Below are 16,336 nucleotides of genomic sequence, written 5' to 3'. Positions count from 1 at the left end.
ACCATGATAGAAAACTGCACGACGCTGTATCCCAACGATATAGTTGGCCGCAAGGTCAGTGAGTACTCGGACCAGCACTCAGTCCCTCTTCCCGAAGGCCTTGTCAAGTACCATGAATGGGTGTTGCGCAGTCAAGAACACTCCCACTTCACCATTTCCCTGCTCGAGGCGAGAATGTTGTCGTGGATGGCACGAATGGTGAATGCCAAGAGAGGTACGAACCCACCGGCATCTGTTTATATCCTTCTTCTTCTTCTTCTTCTTGTTTGGTCCATCCTTTTACATCGAGTTACTCACTATAACTTTCCCCTCCAGTCCTTGAGATTGGCACATTTGTAGGTTTCTCCGTCGCCACTTGGGCCAACGCCGTTGGCAAGGACGGCAGCGTCACCGGCCTCGAGAAGTCCCCCGAGTTTGCACAGATGGCCCGAGACCAGCTCAGCAGGTTCGGCTGGAACAACGCCGAGGTCGTCACGGGCGATGCCTTGCACACGTAGGTCGGAAACCCGGTTTCTCGCGCCCGCCCCTCGTCGCCCGATGCGGGATTTCACTGACGCAGTATACCGGCAGTCTGGCCAGGCTTGAACCCCCAGAGCCCTATGATATCATCTTCATCGATGCGCAAAAGTCCGGCTACCCCGCGTATCTGAAGATCATCCTCGACCAATCCCAGCCCGGGCAGGCCAACAGGCTACTGCGCCCTGGTGGTTTGATCATTGGCGACAACGCCCTTCGTTGCGGCCTGGTTGCGGACGAGTCGGACGATAACCCGGCTACAAAGACGGTCCCTCGCCACACCATCAACTGGGACTGGAATAATATTGCCTTTTTGGACGAGTTCAACAAGATGATGCATGGTCACCCGCGTATTGAGGCCATGCTGCTGCCGGTTTTTGACGGGCTCGGTCTGGGCAGGTTGCTGGACTGAGCTCTCGTAGCGGTGTTGTGATGCTGGCCTGGACGGGGACACGAACAGATTGTCGACGTGTTTAGAAATGAGCTCTAGAATATTCCCTGGCTATAAACGCATTATTACCATTATTTTTACTGGCTTTGTTGCTGTGCGAGCGAAGGTGTGGTTGAAAAAGAGAGAGTTCAGCTCACCTTCGAGTCCAAAAGGCGCCCCACCAACTAACCTATACAAAATAACCTGGGTCATCTCATTCACCACCATACACGCCTGGAACAAGTTTCTGAGAATATAGAACCGGCCGCCTGATTCATTCCTTGATACTAGATTTATGCTTTATTCACGGCCATCGTCTGGCCCCTGCGACAATGAGCCACCCGACTCGTGTTGACGACCTGTATGATAAACAGGTTCCCCGTCCGGCTAAATCGCCAGCAAAGACGGCTCAGATCCAGGCGCAGAACCGACGGCGCGAGTATCTGAAGCGGCACCCAGGCTATTTCGACAGCCTGGACCACGAGCTCGCAGGCACGTAGCAGAGCCCTAGCCACCGCTATTCACGTCTAGGAAAAAAAACAGATCCATGGCTAATCCCCCCAACCCGTAGACCCGGTTCTGTACGAGCGCCTCATCAAGCGGCACCAGACCTTGTCGGAGCGCCAGCAAGAAGGTCAAGCCAAGGGCTACGGACGCGTGCTCGAAGCAGACCTTGCCCGCGGGGAGACTCGTCTCTCCGCGCTCGCCACCGAGGCCGCGGGCGAGCAGAGGGAGGATTTGTCGCCGGCCAGGCACAGGTGGCACGCTGCGTCGGATATAGACAACCCCTGGGACGGGGAGGCGAGCACCAAGGAGCAGGGTTCCGAGTTGTGGAGAGAGTTTCTACGGGAGCGGTTTATACGCGGCGGGGATGAGGATTTTGACTACGCCAAGGTAGATGGCAATGAGGAGCTTGATGTGGTGTTGCGGCGGGACGAGGAGGATCGGTGGTTTGATGACGAGGAGCCGAGCTGGGTTGGGGATAGGGGCGCGGCGGGCGAGACTGGGGTGCAGGATTTTTGAGACTCTACAAAATGAACGAGTAACAGTGATGATGACCTTCTCGAGTGGACTTGTTGATGAGGCTGAACAGATGGGAACGGAATCGAGTCCCCTGGTTCCAGAGGCAGTGCAGCCGTCCGGGTAAATGCAGCAGGTGAGTAGCGAGCCGCTTCGATTGACAAGGATAAAAAAAGAAAAGCGGCTGGCTGCTGCCCGTTGAAGGAAGGGGAACGAACAGGGGAATCGTAGAAAAAAAGAGATGAAAAAAAAAGAAATTCTCCGGTACTGGGAATCGAACCCAGGGCTGCTCGGTAACAAATACTTTATAATGATATATGAGAGCGAGCGATGTTAGCCACTACACCATACCGGATGGTTTTGTTTTGTTGGGAAATTTAGCGCTATTATTATACTTAAATCCTACCAGGACCTATGCGCTGCTTAACAGGGCTTAATTTCGCCACCGTCGACAACATGCACCGTCCATCACACACATCGACGCAGACTGGTAGAGGACGCCCTGAAACAAGCGCGAGCGGATCTCGCTTTTGAAAATGTCGTTTAGGCGAAGGCTGACCATAAGTGCCTCGTGGCTCATATCAATGGCGGGCGCGACGACGGCGCGGGAGTGCTCATTCATCTGGATGACCAAGACAAAATCGCTCTTGAAAAGAATGGGCTTTATTAGAGGTATTGACATCAATTCTCTTCTTGGAGACGTCGGTGGAAATTCCAAGTCCCCGCGAACTTAGTATTATTCGTCAACCCCCGACTTGCTAAGCTGATATGTGAGTCGTTAATGCAGCCATGAGATTTTCCAGTCCTTTTCTCGTCTCATGATCCCAGTGTAGCTTGGGAATATCCACAAGGGTCGTTTTATCCCCGATTTCGTCACCGTAGAGCTTTTTGAAGTGTTTATCGAAGTAGGGCCGTACGTGGGGAAACCGGCCCCATTGGGCGAGGACCTTGAAGACGTTGTCCATCTTCTCCTTGTTCACAATGACTTTCCACCCCAGCAACCGCTCGCAATGGAGCAACAAGCCGGCAAGCCCAGAGGCACAAGCGGCAGCCAGCGAGCTACCATTCGTATGAATGAGCTTTGCCGTCACCGTTTTTGATGGGGATCCGTTTACCCGGCAAGAGGAACTGGACAGGCTTCTCGTTCACCCGGGCAAGCTCATCTCCCGGTGAGAGGCGCCGCCAATCCGCGTGCACTCGTTTGACCATTGGCAAGGGAACGAGCGGTCGTACTGGCTGCCACCCGAGTCGCTCGTCGAGCAGAACATGGGAATATTTTGTTTGTGGGCTTTTTTTACGGCCTTGCGAAGCGCTTCGATGTCCTCGCTGTTTGTGGTCCCGTTTTCTATCGTCCACCTCATCGATATTATGTCCACCTTGCAATCAACCGCCCATATCACTGTCTGTCGGTTATTTAGCAAGGAGGCTCGGTAGGGAGTGACCTGACCTCACTTACCTTGGCGGCAGACTCTGCCGTGATACATCGCCCGCTGCCATCTGGAGCTAAACGCTCCTCCAGCCTGGTGATGAAGAGACGTGGATCGGGGCAGATTTGGGTTATCAGTTTGGCCATCTGAGTTCCGTACTTGCCCGGTGGAATGAAATAAGAATTCATGAACTCGGTCGAGTTGGGGTAGTGCGAGAAGCTCTTGCCCATTGCGATTGCCCCCTGGAGGGATGGGTCGCTCATGCCATCATCGATGATGGCGATCTTGACAGGCGTGACCTTTGCTTCCCGACAACCACAGAGAAACCTGCGGAAGTTATCCAGGCATCCAATCCAGGGATGCGATCTACATTGAGGTTAAGCTTGTCCCCTGATGGTAGAACAGCGAGCCACTCACTTCTTCCTCATTCCCGGGTATGCTTCGGAAGTCAGAAGCATAAGTGAAATCTTTTGTGTCCAGATATTTCTTTACCTTAATTTCACTCTATTCCTTTGTTGTGATACTTCTCTGGTATAGCCATGTCGTCTTTAGACGCTGAATCAATGACTGGCCTTCCGATGCCAGCTGCCCGGCATCCTCAGCTCGGAAGAATGTCTGGTGCTCTGACTGTAGTCCGTCGATAAACGTCAATACGTATTCCTCAAGGGCTTTTGGTCCCCTACGGATGATATTTAGTTGTATCTTGAAGTTATTGATCGAGGCCAATAGCCTTTCGCCCTCGAGCTCGGTGTCGTCCTCGCCCTTGATGGCTGGTAAGCATTCCATTGAATAGACCAACCCATCAAGGCGGCCCCGTTGCCAGAAGAATAGAGGCATATCTCTCTTACAGAGCTCGCGCAATTAAATGGTACACCGCTGCACAAATCTACCTTTCTCCAATCCCAGACCTGGACGTCGAAACCTCTAACGGCCTCTTCGATGGCGGGATCACTATGGCACTGTCCACCGTAATCCATGACGGTGACTTTGATGATCTTCTTTACCTGGCTCTGCGCAACCATGCAACGACGGCTCTCAAGTCAGTCATGCTCTTCACCTCTTCCTGAAAAAACTTCCTAGATCGAGGCGTGTGTTGGCAAGTCGGGGGCTACGCAGAGCTATCCTCGTGATCCTCGCTTAGACGAATTGCTGAGTCTTTGGTAGCTCAACAGATAACATCGGTAGAGCCATGCATTTTAACATACTCTCGAAGCGGATGCGTGTGCATAGCCTCCTGAGAAATGATCGCGATGTATAAGTCTTTGGAAGACCGGCTAGATCAAAATCTAGGTGACTTTCTCTGAGTCTAGTCAGTATAAAGCTAATCGATTTTTCAGGCAGAGATCTTTCTCTACATGCCGTCATACAATTGGTAAAGACAATGAACAATATCATCACAGTTATCAAACTCGTGAAGACAAAAGGCTAGGATGTGCCGTGCTACAGTGTCTGCGACCACTACTTTGCGCAAAGCTTCTTTCCACCTCTTCTGTGTCACCATTCTTGATAAGTGAAAGCAGTGTTTTAAAGGTTTGGAATTCCTTTAACCTCTCAATTCGCTCTTAATACGGCGTTCTCCCTGCCTTATTCGTAACTTTCAGGGCCATTTTCCAGGCTTTGCGCACATCTTCGATGATAAGCAGTCGACAATCAAGGGCCGGGATTGACTTGTTGAGATTCGTCAATGCAATGTCTTCGGAGGCCCAGCCGGAGTTTCCGTCACCATTTCGTCGTCCTCCGTGTTCGGCTCATCCTCTTCATGAAGCTCAATTTCCGACCCCTCCACTAGCAGTAATGACGCTTCGTCTTCGTCTTTCGGATCATCATCGTGTAGACTAGTTCCCCTCTCAGAAAGAATAGCGCTTAGTGCGCTTTGATCTTCGCCACTTGCTTCGCACTGCTCTCCGTTTGAGCTACCATCCGCCATTTGCTGTTGTGGAAGCATTTCTTTCAGAATATCCTTCAGTATGTCTTCCGTAGCCTCTTCTCTCATGAACTGCACGGCCTCGTGCACAGCAGTAGTGTCCTCGGAGGTCTGTTCGTAAAAGATTTCAGGGTAGCCCGCGCATCTCCGTGTTAAGATCGGCAGTGACGGAGACAAGTGCTCGAGGACAAGCAAGAGGCCGTTGAAGATCTTCCTCCCGGCCCCTTGATTTACAAAAACCTTGAAGGTCGTCCACCTAGAGCACGACGTCGACAAACTCGTGTTGCTTAAAGACAAGCGCATAAGCAAGCGGATCGTATTGTAAGTTTCAATGCTTGGCATCAAGGAGGTGATTATGCTTTTTAAAAAATGCATTGAGGAAATACTTGATGCCAACATGGTCGTTAGACCAGCTAGACCAGCTGTCGTACATGGACTTATTCTCCAGGAGCGCGAACAAGACGTGTTTGCCATGTTACTCAACTGGTTCAAGACTGGGTTCTTTTAAAAGATGTTTGTATTCCGCGAACAGCGCCTCGAACTTGCCCTCTACGCTGGCCGAAAAATCAGCGGAGCTCAGCTCCTGAGCGTTTTCTAGGAACCGTGTGATCTGCTCGGCTCTTGGTGAAGTAGGCGGCGGGCGGGCCTTGGAAGCATTCGAGGGAGGTGGTTTTGGTCCTCTTGAGACGTGGTCTCGGGTCCCTTTCTACGCCTTTCCGAGATTGCTACTCTTTTGCTCTCTTTGAAGTCCTGCGCTTCACACGTTGAGCTTCGTTGGAGTTGCGAGCCATGCTCCCGGACTTCCCAGCACTAGTACTGAAGTTACAGAAAATCCAGAACACGGTTTCTTGCCCGTAGAAAGTATTGAAAGCTGCTCGAATGCTTATAGAGTATCTTGAGATGTCCAAAGCGGAAAGACACTGGCGCCGTGTGCAAAATAGGTTGGGAAGGGGGGATATTACAGCTCATTTAACCAGTCTTGGCCCACGGATTCCAAACGGGGGAGAAATACGACACATTCCCGTATGCCTTACGTGTCCTCCCCTCCTGAACGTCCTTCACAAGGCTCTGTAAATCGCGAATCGAGTACTGTGAATAAATGCGCAGGAGATATGACATTGCAGGGGTAGCTGCAGCTTTTTGGGGGGCTCAATAGTGTGCTGCATGTGCTGGCAGTCACAGAGCCAGATAGTAATGCATAACAGCAGGCTACATACGAAGTATATAGCCTCTTTGCTTCAGGTCAAAAGTGTACATGTGAAGTTTTATCTGCAGCTTGAGGGTCAGCATGAGAGGAAGCTTCCAGGCCCATGGCCCATGAAAGGCGATCAGCTGGCCTCATACTTGGAACACCTTACCTGGAATACCAAAAACATCCACTTGAGATTATACCGACATCTTCTGCATCCCATCCACAATAATGGATATCGAGGTTGAGCTTCTCTCAGCAGGAACCCAAGGCTGGGCAAGAGCTTCTCGCTCGTAGCGGTGCAGACCAGCCGCAGCGATGCCCTACTCATGAAGGCCAGCATCGTCGGCATTACCCATGGCAAACTCGCTCCGGATGGTGAACTCGACTTCATGTCGGGTCTTGGGTCGCCCCGGCCTCTTTTCGGACGGCAGAAGGTGGACGCGGTGCGACTGATAGAGATCGACGCGGGGATTGACCCCAAGAAGATGGACTTGACCAACATGGGCAGGTTGGATCTAATAACCCACGCCAATGTCATTCTTGTCACCCCGATTGAGGCGTTGGGTGTCGGGCTGGGCGGTCAACTGCCGTACCCAGCTGTTGTTGGCGGAACAAGGACATGGAGACATGGGGATTTTTTTCGTTTCTATTTTGGGCGGTTGGGGTCCTCGCGGTGGGCTAAATGAGGCTCTTCTGTCATAATGCCTGAACTTGATAGGCTGTGCTCGAATAAAGGCCATTCAGTCGGCGCTTGAAACAACGGTCCCCTCCCGTGAGGGTGTCGTGGTCTGCATATTGGTCAAGAATCTCCCATGTTCACATGGGCAGGGGAGAAAGTGAGGCGTCAGAGATGACGGCGGCATGGCACGTCAAAAGAAGGGAGTCTGTGGTCACCCACCAGGCCCCTTCAAACTGTTCTAAATAGGCCCAGGCCTGGTTGATTGTTGTTTTTGCTGCGGCAGCGCGGCGTAAGCCGAGTTTGTGCTGAAGGTGGTTGAGGGAAAAATGCTTGTGGATAATCCAGTCTAGCAAGTTCCCTCCTCAATTACATAGTACGTAAAAAGTAATGACGTTATTATTATCAACTGAAGTTATCAATGTAGCACCAATTGCGTTGGTGTGTTTGGCGCGTCATGATGCGCATAAACGGTGTATTTTTTTTAGTCTCTTCCTATTTTTACATAATGTAGCCTGATATTATATCACTACATATTATGCTTATATAATACTTGCACTATGCTTATAGTACGATTATTTAACTTCAGAGGGTTATATAATCTGTTACCTACCTTGAATCTTTAATATATATGTTAATCAAGCAATAAAGCTACGCCTGTTTAGGCCAAGTGCACGGGAGACGCGGCTCGTGCCGTGGTGGATGCATTCATCCGCAGGCATCCTAACGCGCAACTCAACCGCGGGGCATAGGTACTTGAACGGAGTACGTTATGTATGGAGCCTACCAAACTCTACCACAAAGGGCGTCACTGTAAAAATTGAATGGGTGTGGTGTGTAGGCATTGGCACAGATTGTTGTACTGGTGTCGCGCAGTAGGGGATATTGTGTTTTGTCTATTTTCTTGTGTCCACCAGGCAAATCTAACAGGTTACTTCCGTCTTAACTGCCTAGTTTTATCCAACTAGCATATCGTTTTAAGCGTCACCATCTCTCCTTTTTATGCGGTTAAGCATGTCGCAGGCGACACAGCACTTGATGGCGTGAGTGGTTCGCTAGACTTACGATGCCTCACGTAGCTCACGACTCGAAATTGATGATCCTTTGCTTTCCTTTCTTCTTCCATTTCCCGTGAGCGGGGAAGTCCTTTGTCTAGATAGCCATGGCCACAGTATGAATTTGCGCCGATTTAGTTGCATATTCCCGCCAATCCCACAGGGTTATGCAAATCCATGTCGAGCATGGCACTCACGAATCGAATGCCTGGTGCTTGCTGCGGGCGATTCCTCACTCGGATACTGTGGCGTATGTTGGTGTGGCCCATCATCAACAATAGTATCTTTGGTTCAGCAGTGCGCGTGTCATCTTGGACCAGATGATCAACATTGGAAATGACTGCGATGTGAGGTTTTGTGGTCGAGATCGCCGGACCTCTCCAGTTTCGAGACCAGGAGCTTCCAAATCACCGAATAATCTCCTTGGTCGCTTGTGGGCGCAGGAGCTCGGTCGGCATGGATCCAGTTCCGGTGCGCCGCATCCTCAAATGCCGCAACATACGACTTGCGCTAACAGCACGTAGCCTTATTTTGATTCACGGGGTCGCGACGGCGAGAATCGAGGAATCGGCACCGAGCCGTGGATACAGCTTTTTGCGGGCTAGATTCCCGGACGCCATATTACACGAGTACCAGTTTCCATATTGGTCGCATGAGCAGGACTATGGGCCATCTGATTTCAGCCAACAAGCTCGCCGCATCTTGGACGAAGTCGCCGGTACCAGGAATAAAGAAGATGTGAGTCGAGACTTGATCCGGAAACGTTAATCTCACGGTGCAAAACTAACTATTACTGGAGGAATACAAACGAGGACTGCCGCTCTTCTTCATGGGGTATGATCTCGGAGGCTCCCTTGTTAAAGAAGTAAGATAAGCACTAGAACTTCAACTACTCGAGATATAACCTGGTGACAAGTCCAGGAGTAGATCGTTCGCCTTGCTACAGGAGAGCCAAAATACCACCCCATTATGATGGATATTAGGACGATTGTAAGCAATACAGCCCACAAGTTCACCTCTTAGGTCCTTGGGACTAACTGCGCATAGATGTTCTTTGGCACTCCGCACAAAGCCTTGGATGTGGTCCCTTGGGAGCAACACATAATTCGCCTATTGTCTATCACGGATGCTCTCTCAGAAAGCGCAGTGCAGCTATTGCAGCAGCTTCCCCAAGCACTCGAAGACATTAGCACAGATTTCTCTACTCTTTCTCATTACTTCCGGATCGTCAATTTTCTCCAGCGCAACGGTATCGGATCGACTAGACCAGTGCGTGTGAATAATTCTAGCCTTTTCTCTTAGCGCTACCTTTTCGGAACTGATTTTGTCGTGTTGTAGACAATAACCGCGGCTTGCGCGCGCCTGGATGTCGCCAAGGAGAATAACCTAGAGCTCGACTGTGATCACATCCAATTATGGGATTTTGAAGACCGCGACTCCACGACTGAACTCATCTGTGCTCATCTGGTGGATGTGACGGGCATAGGCTTCGACCGTAGGTTCAATGGGGCCTTTTACGTATAAGCGAAAGCTGACCCTCGTCGCCACGCAGCCGTGAGACTTCAGATTGACCACTTTATTTCAGCCTTGGTATCCATTGATCCTAATACACACCGGGTCAGGCCGATCAAGGCTCTCCCAAATTCGCTCGACTGGGTTGTCAAGCACAAATCATACATTGACTGGGTGGAAGACTCTAGAGCCAGCATCTTACATATCACAGGATCGTCTGGTTCTGGAACTACTGTCATTGCGTCTCACATACTACAAATGCTTCTCCAAAAGCCCGAGTCGGAAAGAGCGGTTGTGTTGAGCTTCTCATTTAACAAACAAGACATCCGAGCTCGGACCTTAGACAGCCTGCTGCTGTCACTGTGTCGGCAACTTCTGTTGGCGCGTCCCTCGTTGTTCCATCACGTCATGTGGACTTGCTCGTTCCTTATACTAGGAGGGCTCATCACAACTGAAACGCTATGGAGTGTCCTTCGCTCACTAGCAATGCATTTCTCCCTCTGCATGGTTGGCACACCTCTTGCTTGTGTTATTGATTCCTTACATGAATGCCATGTCTCGTTGAATTCCACCCTCAAGCAGCTGAGTGAGTTTATGTCCTTTACTCAAGGCCCAGTCAAGATGATCCTTACGAGTGATCTTTCCTTTACGCTCAAGTCCCCACCAAAATGCTCATACAGGATCAATTTAAACAATCAGCGTGATAATAAGTCAGCCGTGGAGAACTTCGTCCGGGCTAGCTTGTCGCAGCTCGCAGGAGAAAATCGACTATGGCGAGCAAAGAATCTTCAGGATCAAGTCATCAAAAAGCTCTGCGTCAGGAAACCAAATTGCCTGCTTGCAGTCAGGAGCATGGATCTGTTAAGAACCGCGGCGACGCAGTCAACTCTTTCATCCGTCCAGGCAGAGATCGAACGGGTGCCTCGCACCTTAAACGAGTCGTACAATCGCTCAATTGCAACAGCGTCGATGGACGACTGGGTGGGCTGCGCCTTGCGATGGATTGTGCATGCAGTATGGCCATTGTCGGAGCGAGAACTGGCCGTAGCCGTCGCACTGGATAGATCCAAGGACCAGCCTTTCGAACTCCTCAAGAGTCATATCTCAGTCAGCATCACGGCAGATCTTTTTCACACCATAGGGCCTCTGATAAGAGTCATTGATGGCCAAGTTCTGCCTTTCCATCGGAGCTTGAGAGATTATCTGTCTGAATTCTACACTCCGGTGGAGCTACAGGATCATGATAACAGAGCTAAAGATCCCCATCTCGAGATCCTGACAAGATGTATAGACTATATCGAGAGGTTGATACCACACAGAAGCATTGTTTTAGCCGACAACCAACCAACATTAGAGTTGGCAGACGCAAAACTGGCTCTCATCGACTATGCCTGCCTGTATTGGCCGGAGCATTACAAGCTTGTACAGCCAAAGTCGAAGATCCAAGCAACCCTCAAGGTTTCCCAATTTTTGATAGAGACAAGGCATGTGTCTTTCTGGAGTAGAGAATATCAGCAACGAGCCGGAACGTTGACTGCCAAGGGCCACACCCTTGATACCCGTCTCAAAGTGGTATGCTATTTTGGTTTGGATGATCTCCTTTGTGACTCTCTTGTCCACGCCAAATCCACCGCGGGAAATTCTAGAGAGCTTCAAGACGCTCTGAACCTAGCTGCGAGCCAAAGTCGCTCTACAATCGTCGACATTCTCGTCCGCGAAGGAATAACATCTATTGATGCGTTAGGCTTCGCATCAGCCAGTGGATTCGATAACGTGATGGGCCTGCTCTGAACAAGTATGTCAATTGATCAGATAGACTCGACTGGTTACCCCCCCCTGCATCAAGCGGCCTGTCGAGGACACAGAAAATCTGTTCAGTTCCTGATAAGAAAAGGAGCCGACTTGGAGAAGCCAACACGCCAAGGTTCTACTGCTCTTCATCTCGCGTGTCGAATCGGACAGATATCGATTGTACGAATGCTAATAAAGCAGCGGGTGAATCTTGCAGCAGAGGACTCGGATGGCTACGACGGCCTGAAGCTGGCAGCCCAGGCGGGCTACAGTGAAATCGTTCGTGAATTACTGGACAAAATGGTCGATCCACTGAAGCCATTGAGAAGTGGTGACACGGCTATCCATCTAGCCGCTGAATTCGGTCACCCGCTCACTGTTGGAATTCTTCTCAAGAAGTCGCCAAATGGTGTGTATTATATGAACAACAGGAAATACTCCCCTCTTCATCTCGCGGCAGCCAGGGGCTACGTGAATATTCTTCAGCAGTTGCTGCGAGTCAAAGAGCCTCACGACATTCCCGAAGGAGGCCATGCCACAGATGATGAGAATCACACCACCGAGGGTTCGTTTGCCATCACTGCCCACCATAACCGCACGCCCTTGCAACTGGCAGCCGAGAATGGTCATCTAGCCGCAGTCCAGGAGCTCCTGGAGCCAAAAATAGATGACAGCGTCCGCAATTGCAGCATCGCGTTTTTCTTGGCCGCCGCCAATGGCCATGCCTCTATTGTGGAGCGACTTTTAAAGCACGGCATCAGGAACACCGTTGTTGACGAGGAAGGAAACACACCGCTTCATGTTGCTGCTCGAGAAGGGCACGTCGGTGTGATTTTGATGCTCCCAGACACGCCCCAATTTGCCGTCAACCCAAAGAACGCCAAAGGATGGACACCGCTTCATTTGGCAGCAAATTTTGGAAACTTAAGGACCGTCAAGGAGCTCCTGAAACTCGGCGCTGGCATTAAATTGGTTACCGACAACAATGACACACCCCTCCTACTAGCCGCGACTGGCGGCCACCGCTTGACAGCTCGAGAGCTCATTGAAAAGGCGCCGGACGCTAAATCTAGGAATAGAGAAGGCCGGGAAGCCATTGATGTGGCAGCCAAGAGGGGCCATGTGGCGATTGTGCAAGAACTACTCTTGGCCGGCGTTCAGCTGTAGTCTCCTTTCCATGACGAGACACTGGTAGCCGACGCTGAGATTTTACAGCTTTTGCTCGACAGAAACCAGTGGACTTGTATGGAACTCGACAACCGCGGTAGTATGTACACGCCGTTACACGTTGCGGTATTGGGAAACTCCCTAGCCTCTGTCAAAATTCTACTAGGTGCTTCAGTAGACGTTAATGCCAAAGACTCGTTGAAGAGGACACCACTACACTTGGCGGCAGAGAACGGCTATGGCGATATCGCCGAAGCCCTGATACTTGCGGGTACAGATCTGGATGCAGAGGACCACGAGGGGTGCACCGCGCTATACACAGTCTGCTACTTCGGAAAGCTGGATGTTGTCCAGGCCCTGCTGAAGTCTGAGGACGCCAAGTATCGAGCAGACGTGAGGAAGCGAGCCGCGTTACGTGGCTGGGCGCCTCTGCACGCGGCACATGACAACGCAGATATAACCAATCTTCTCCTCGAGGCGAATGCTGAGGTGGATTGCCAAGCTCGCAACGATGGTTTGACGGCACTCGCAATGGCGGTTTTTGAAGACTATGATGTAGCCAAGATGATTCTGCAGCACAAGGCGAACCCTAACGTGGCCGACGTGGATGGTGAGACGAGCGTACACTGCGCGGCCAACGGCTACGGAGGGCCTGAAATGCTCGAGCTCCTCGCAACGTACGAGGCTGATCTGGACGCCCAAAGTCTCGATAAAACTACTCCTCTTCACCTTGCCGCCAAGGAGCAGGAAGAAGGGGTAGTGAGATTCCTCTTGGAGAAAGGAGCCAAGGTGGACAATGTTAGCGACAGATACGGCACGGCTCTGAGAGCTGCCGCCGAGGGAGGGGATGTGTCGATAGCCAAGCTTATCCTGGCAAAATGCGCCGACGTAAATGCCACGGGCGGGAGATTCCACACGGCTCTGCAGGCGGCAGTGTCCGAAGGCAATAGTGAGATGGTGGATCTGCTCCTGAAGGAGGGAGCGGCCGTGAACATGCGTCACGAATCCGTTGGCACCGCCCTGGAGAGCGCCATCAAACAAGGTCACGTCGGCATAGCCTTCAGGCTGCTCGATGCAAATGCTGAAGTCAATGCAGCAGACAAGAAGAAGGAGTCGCCTTTGCAGATGGCTGTCCGGCGCAGCCTAGGTTCCCTGATTCAACGACTCATCCAGGAAGGGGCCGACCTCGACTGCCAGGAGAGTGAAGTAGATTCGCCTCTGTGCCTCGCTGTGATGGAAGGAGACGGTGATATATTGGAGGCGATGCTCAAACCCGGAGCCAATATACCCATAAGGTTCAAAAAACGGACATTCACTCCTTTCGTATGCTATCTGGTATAAGCTGCATTCTCGATTCCCGGTGCTTCTGGATGCCGGAGCACGGGATGAGCTGGCCCTCGAGGACGCGGTCCGCGCCAGCGACGCGACTATGGTAGATGCGCTCTTGGGCCTCCTCGAAGGGCCCGTAGCAGATGTATCCGGCAGAGAAAGCTTGGTGCATCTAGCCATTGAGAGAGCCCCCGTGGATATCCTCAGAGCCCTTGACAAGCTCAGAGCGGATTTCCACGTGAACGACAGGTATGGCCGTGGAGTCTTGAGCCACGCCATAGACTTGCACAGAAACAGTATCGTCGACTACCTTATCCAACGTCGTGATTCTTATTATTTCGAACAAGCTGATAACCACGGTCGGACACCTCTCACATGGGCGGTGATCAGACATAGCGATTGCCTCCAAGACTTGATCAGTATGACAAGTACTCTTGACGTCACTGACAACGAGGGCAAAACACCGTTGATATACGCTTGTATGCATGATTATGGTGAAGCCGTGCGCGTTTTGCTTGAACGAGGAGCAGATCCGAGCATAGTTGACTGTCGCGGCCGCGGAGCACTTTACTGGGCTGCTCGTCGAGCTCGCCTCGGACTATTTGAAACGATATGCGATAGTCTATTCCCATTGCAATGCCGCTCCAGTCACTTCGCAGGTGCCTTGAGCGCCGCCGTTGCATCACGCAGGAGCAGTTTCATCGACAGGCTTCCCTACAAGTATCCCGGAATTTGGGACCTGCCAGACGCGGAGGGCTGGTCGCCGAGATACACCGCAAAGCAGTATGGTACTGATATTGCGCACTTGCACACCGACGTGGAATTTGAAGAGAAAGGTTTCAGCTACTTGCCGAAGCGCCCGGCGAGGTGGTCAGATACCGATCGGTCGCCGAATCTTAGTGTCAGCAGCGACGGGAAAGTGATTACCGTTTCTGGTCAGTGGCATCTCCAGGAGCAGGCAAGCGTACACAATTCCCGTTGCCTGCATCTCTCTGTTTTGCATAATGAAGTAGCTAATTTCGTCTTGCAGGGCAGCCAGGCGGCGCCGGGTCGGCCTATGCAGCGATTCGTGCCGACTTTCCGATGGTGCCTATCCCAGAGCTTAATAACGTCTATTATTTCGAAGTAAAAATCGACAAGAGTCAAGACCCTAGGTATATATATTGTCTACCCATACGCCATTCCCGGCACCAGAGCTTAACCGAAGTGCCTGTCTAGGAGTTGGGGGATAGGCTTCTGCGAGGAGCATGTCGAGCTTGATGCCACTGTTGGCTGGTACAATGGCTCATGGGGTTACCGAGGACGTGACGGCGAGGCATACGGTGAAGGGTCCAAAGGGTCCAACAGCAATTACGACGCCAAGTACGACCAAGATGCCGTCATAGGGTGTGGCATCAATTTCGACCAACACGTTGCTTTCTACACCAAGGAGGGAGTAGTCCTAGGTAGGTTCTCACCTCGAACAGCAAATTCTTGGGCCAAAGAGAAACTAATGCAGAGCCCTTGTAGGTAAAGCGTTCACTGATGTCAAGGGAAAACTGTACCTTGCTGTTAGCGTCGATGAGTGCATGGTGGGCTCGCAGGTGTCGACCAAATTTTGGGACGGCGAAACGACAAATTTCATGTACAGGGGCAGCTTTACGGCTCCGGAGACGCTGGCCTGGCCAGAAGCAGCACTTGATCTGATAGCGGACGGCTTGGAGTTGGGGAAGGAGGTGACGGAAGCTCCAGACGGCGGCGTCGTGATGTAGATACCATGATCTTGTGGAATTAACGAGGACTTAAAACGTGGTGTTTTGGTGTGCCCACACCCAACCACCCATATCAATGCCTTTTGGTTATTTAGCAAGGAAGCTTGGTAGTGAATGGCCTCACTTCACTTACCTTGCGGCAGACTCTGCCGTGATACGTCGCCTAGCAGCAGCGATGTCATGACATCTAGCGCATATGACAACCTAGATTCGCCGCCGTATTTTGCCTTGGAACGGGGATGCCGGGAAAGTACGAGAAATTTCATGAGGATACGCTGAGGGAGTTTAAGCGGAGAGAGGGGTATCTGAAGGGTTGACCAGATAAGGAACCAATTTTGGGGGGGCAGAGGCTAAGAAATTAATATGTCAATATTGTCGACATGTAATAAGTTGCCAGCTGGAGGCAGCTGGAAAGTAAGGGGCACGGGAGAGTGAATCATCGGTTACATATATCGTTGCCAGCTGGCAGCACGGTGTAATTTTAGGCACTCTAGCCACCTTATTTCCTTTGCCTTTCTTCTGTTATTCTCTCTACCTTCACAACCC

General features: G+C 51.3%; 5 protein-coding genes and 1 non-coding gene across 6 annotated transcripts; 3 read left to right on the top strand and 3 right to left on the bottom strand.

Moving 5' to 3' along the window:
- Positions 1-3: 3 nt before the first annotated feature.
- Positions 4-928, top strand: mdmC (O-methyltransferase MdmC; the record flags this gene model as incomplete). The annotated part of the gene is made up of 3 exons (XM_014688055.2): positions 4-214; positions 316-493; positions 571-928. 3 exons carry the CDS (start codon positions 4-6, stop codon positions 926-928), a joined length of 747 nt encoding a protein of 248 aa, XP_014543541.2.
- Positions 929-1,278: 350 nt separating this feature from the next.
- Positions 1,279-1,969, top strand: G6M90_00g083180 (uncharacterized protein; the record flags this gene model as incomplete). Its single annotated transcript, XM_066131218.1, has 2 exons — positions 1,279-1,438; positions 1,518-1,969. The coding sequence occupies 2 exons, from the start codon at positions 1,279-1,281 to the stop codon at positions 1,967-1,969; spliced, it is 612 nt and encodes a 203-aa protein (XP_065987429.1).
- Positions 1,970-2,225: 256 nt separating this feature from the next.
- Positions 2,226-2,321, bottom strand: G6M90_tRNA00000093. Its single transcript has one exon. It is a non-coding gene; the product is annotated as a tRNA-Glu (tRNA).
- A 403-nt stretch (positions 2,322-2,724) lies between these two features.
- G6M90_00g083170 (uncharacterized protein) lies at positions 2,725-4,370 on the bottom strand (the record flags this gene model as incomplete). Its single annotated transcript, XM_014688054.2, has 6 exons — positions 2,725-3,025; positions 3,116-3,369; positions 3,423-3,759; positions 3,811-3,832; positions 3,918-4,155; positions 4,242-4,370. The coding sequence occupies 6 exons, from the start codon at positions 4,368-4,370 to the stop codon at positions 2,725-2,727; spliced, it is 1,281 nt and encodes a 426-aa protein (XP_014543540.2).
- Positions 4,371-5,074: 704 nt separating this feature from the next.
- Positions 5,075-5,620, bottom strand: G6M90_00g083160 (uncharacterized protein; the record flags this gene model as incomplete). The annotated part of the gene is made up of 1 exon (XM_014688052.1): positions 5,075-5,620. One exon carries the CDS (start codon positions 5,618-5,620, stop codon positions 5,075-5,077), a length of 546 nt encoding a protein of 181 aa, XP_014543538.1.
- A 1,215-nt stretch (positions 5,621-6,835) lies between these two features.
- On the top strand, positions 6,836-15,790 carry Ank3_3 (Ankyrin-3; the record flags this gene model as incomplete). The annotated part of the gene is made up of 13 exons (XM_014688050.2): positions 6,836-7,098; positions 8,765-8,978; positions 9,040-9,105; positions 9,168-9,230; positions 9,288-9,509; positions 9,579-9,735; positions 9,793-11,525; positions 11,745-12,698; positions 12,759-13,956; positions 14,006-14,974; positions 15,070-15,193; positions 15,258-15,484; positions 15,549-15,790. 13 exons carry the CDS (start codon positions 6,836-6,838, stop codon positions 15,788-15,790), a joined length of 6,432 nt encoding a protein of 2,143 aa, XP_014543536.2.
- Between the last annotated feature and the right edge of the window lie 546 nt (positions 15,791-16,336).

This window comes from Metarhizium brunneum, chromosome 5, assembly GCF_013426205.1.
Source record: "Metarhizium brunneum chromosome 5, complete sequence".
Taxonomy (NCBI): domain Eukaryota; kingdom Fungi; phylum Ascomycota; class Sordariomycetes; order Hypocreales; family Clavicipitaceae; genus Metarhizium; species Metarhizium brunneum.
The sequence above is the reverse complement of the archived record's forward strand: the minus strand, read 5'-3'. Positions and strand labels throughout refer to the sequence as shown.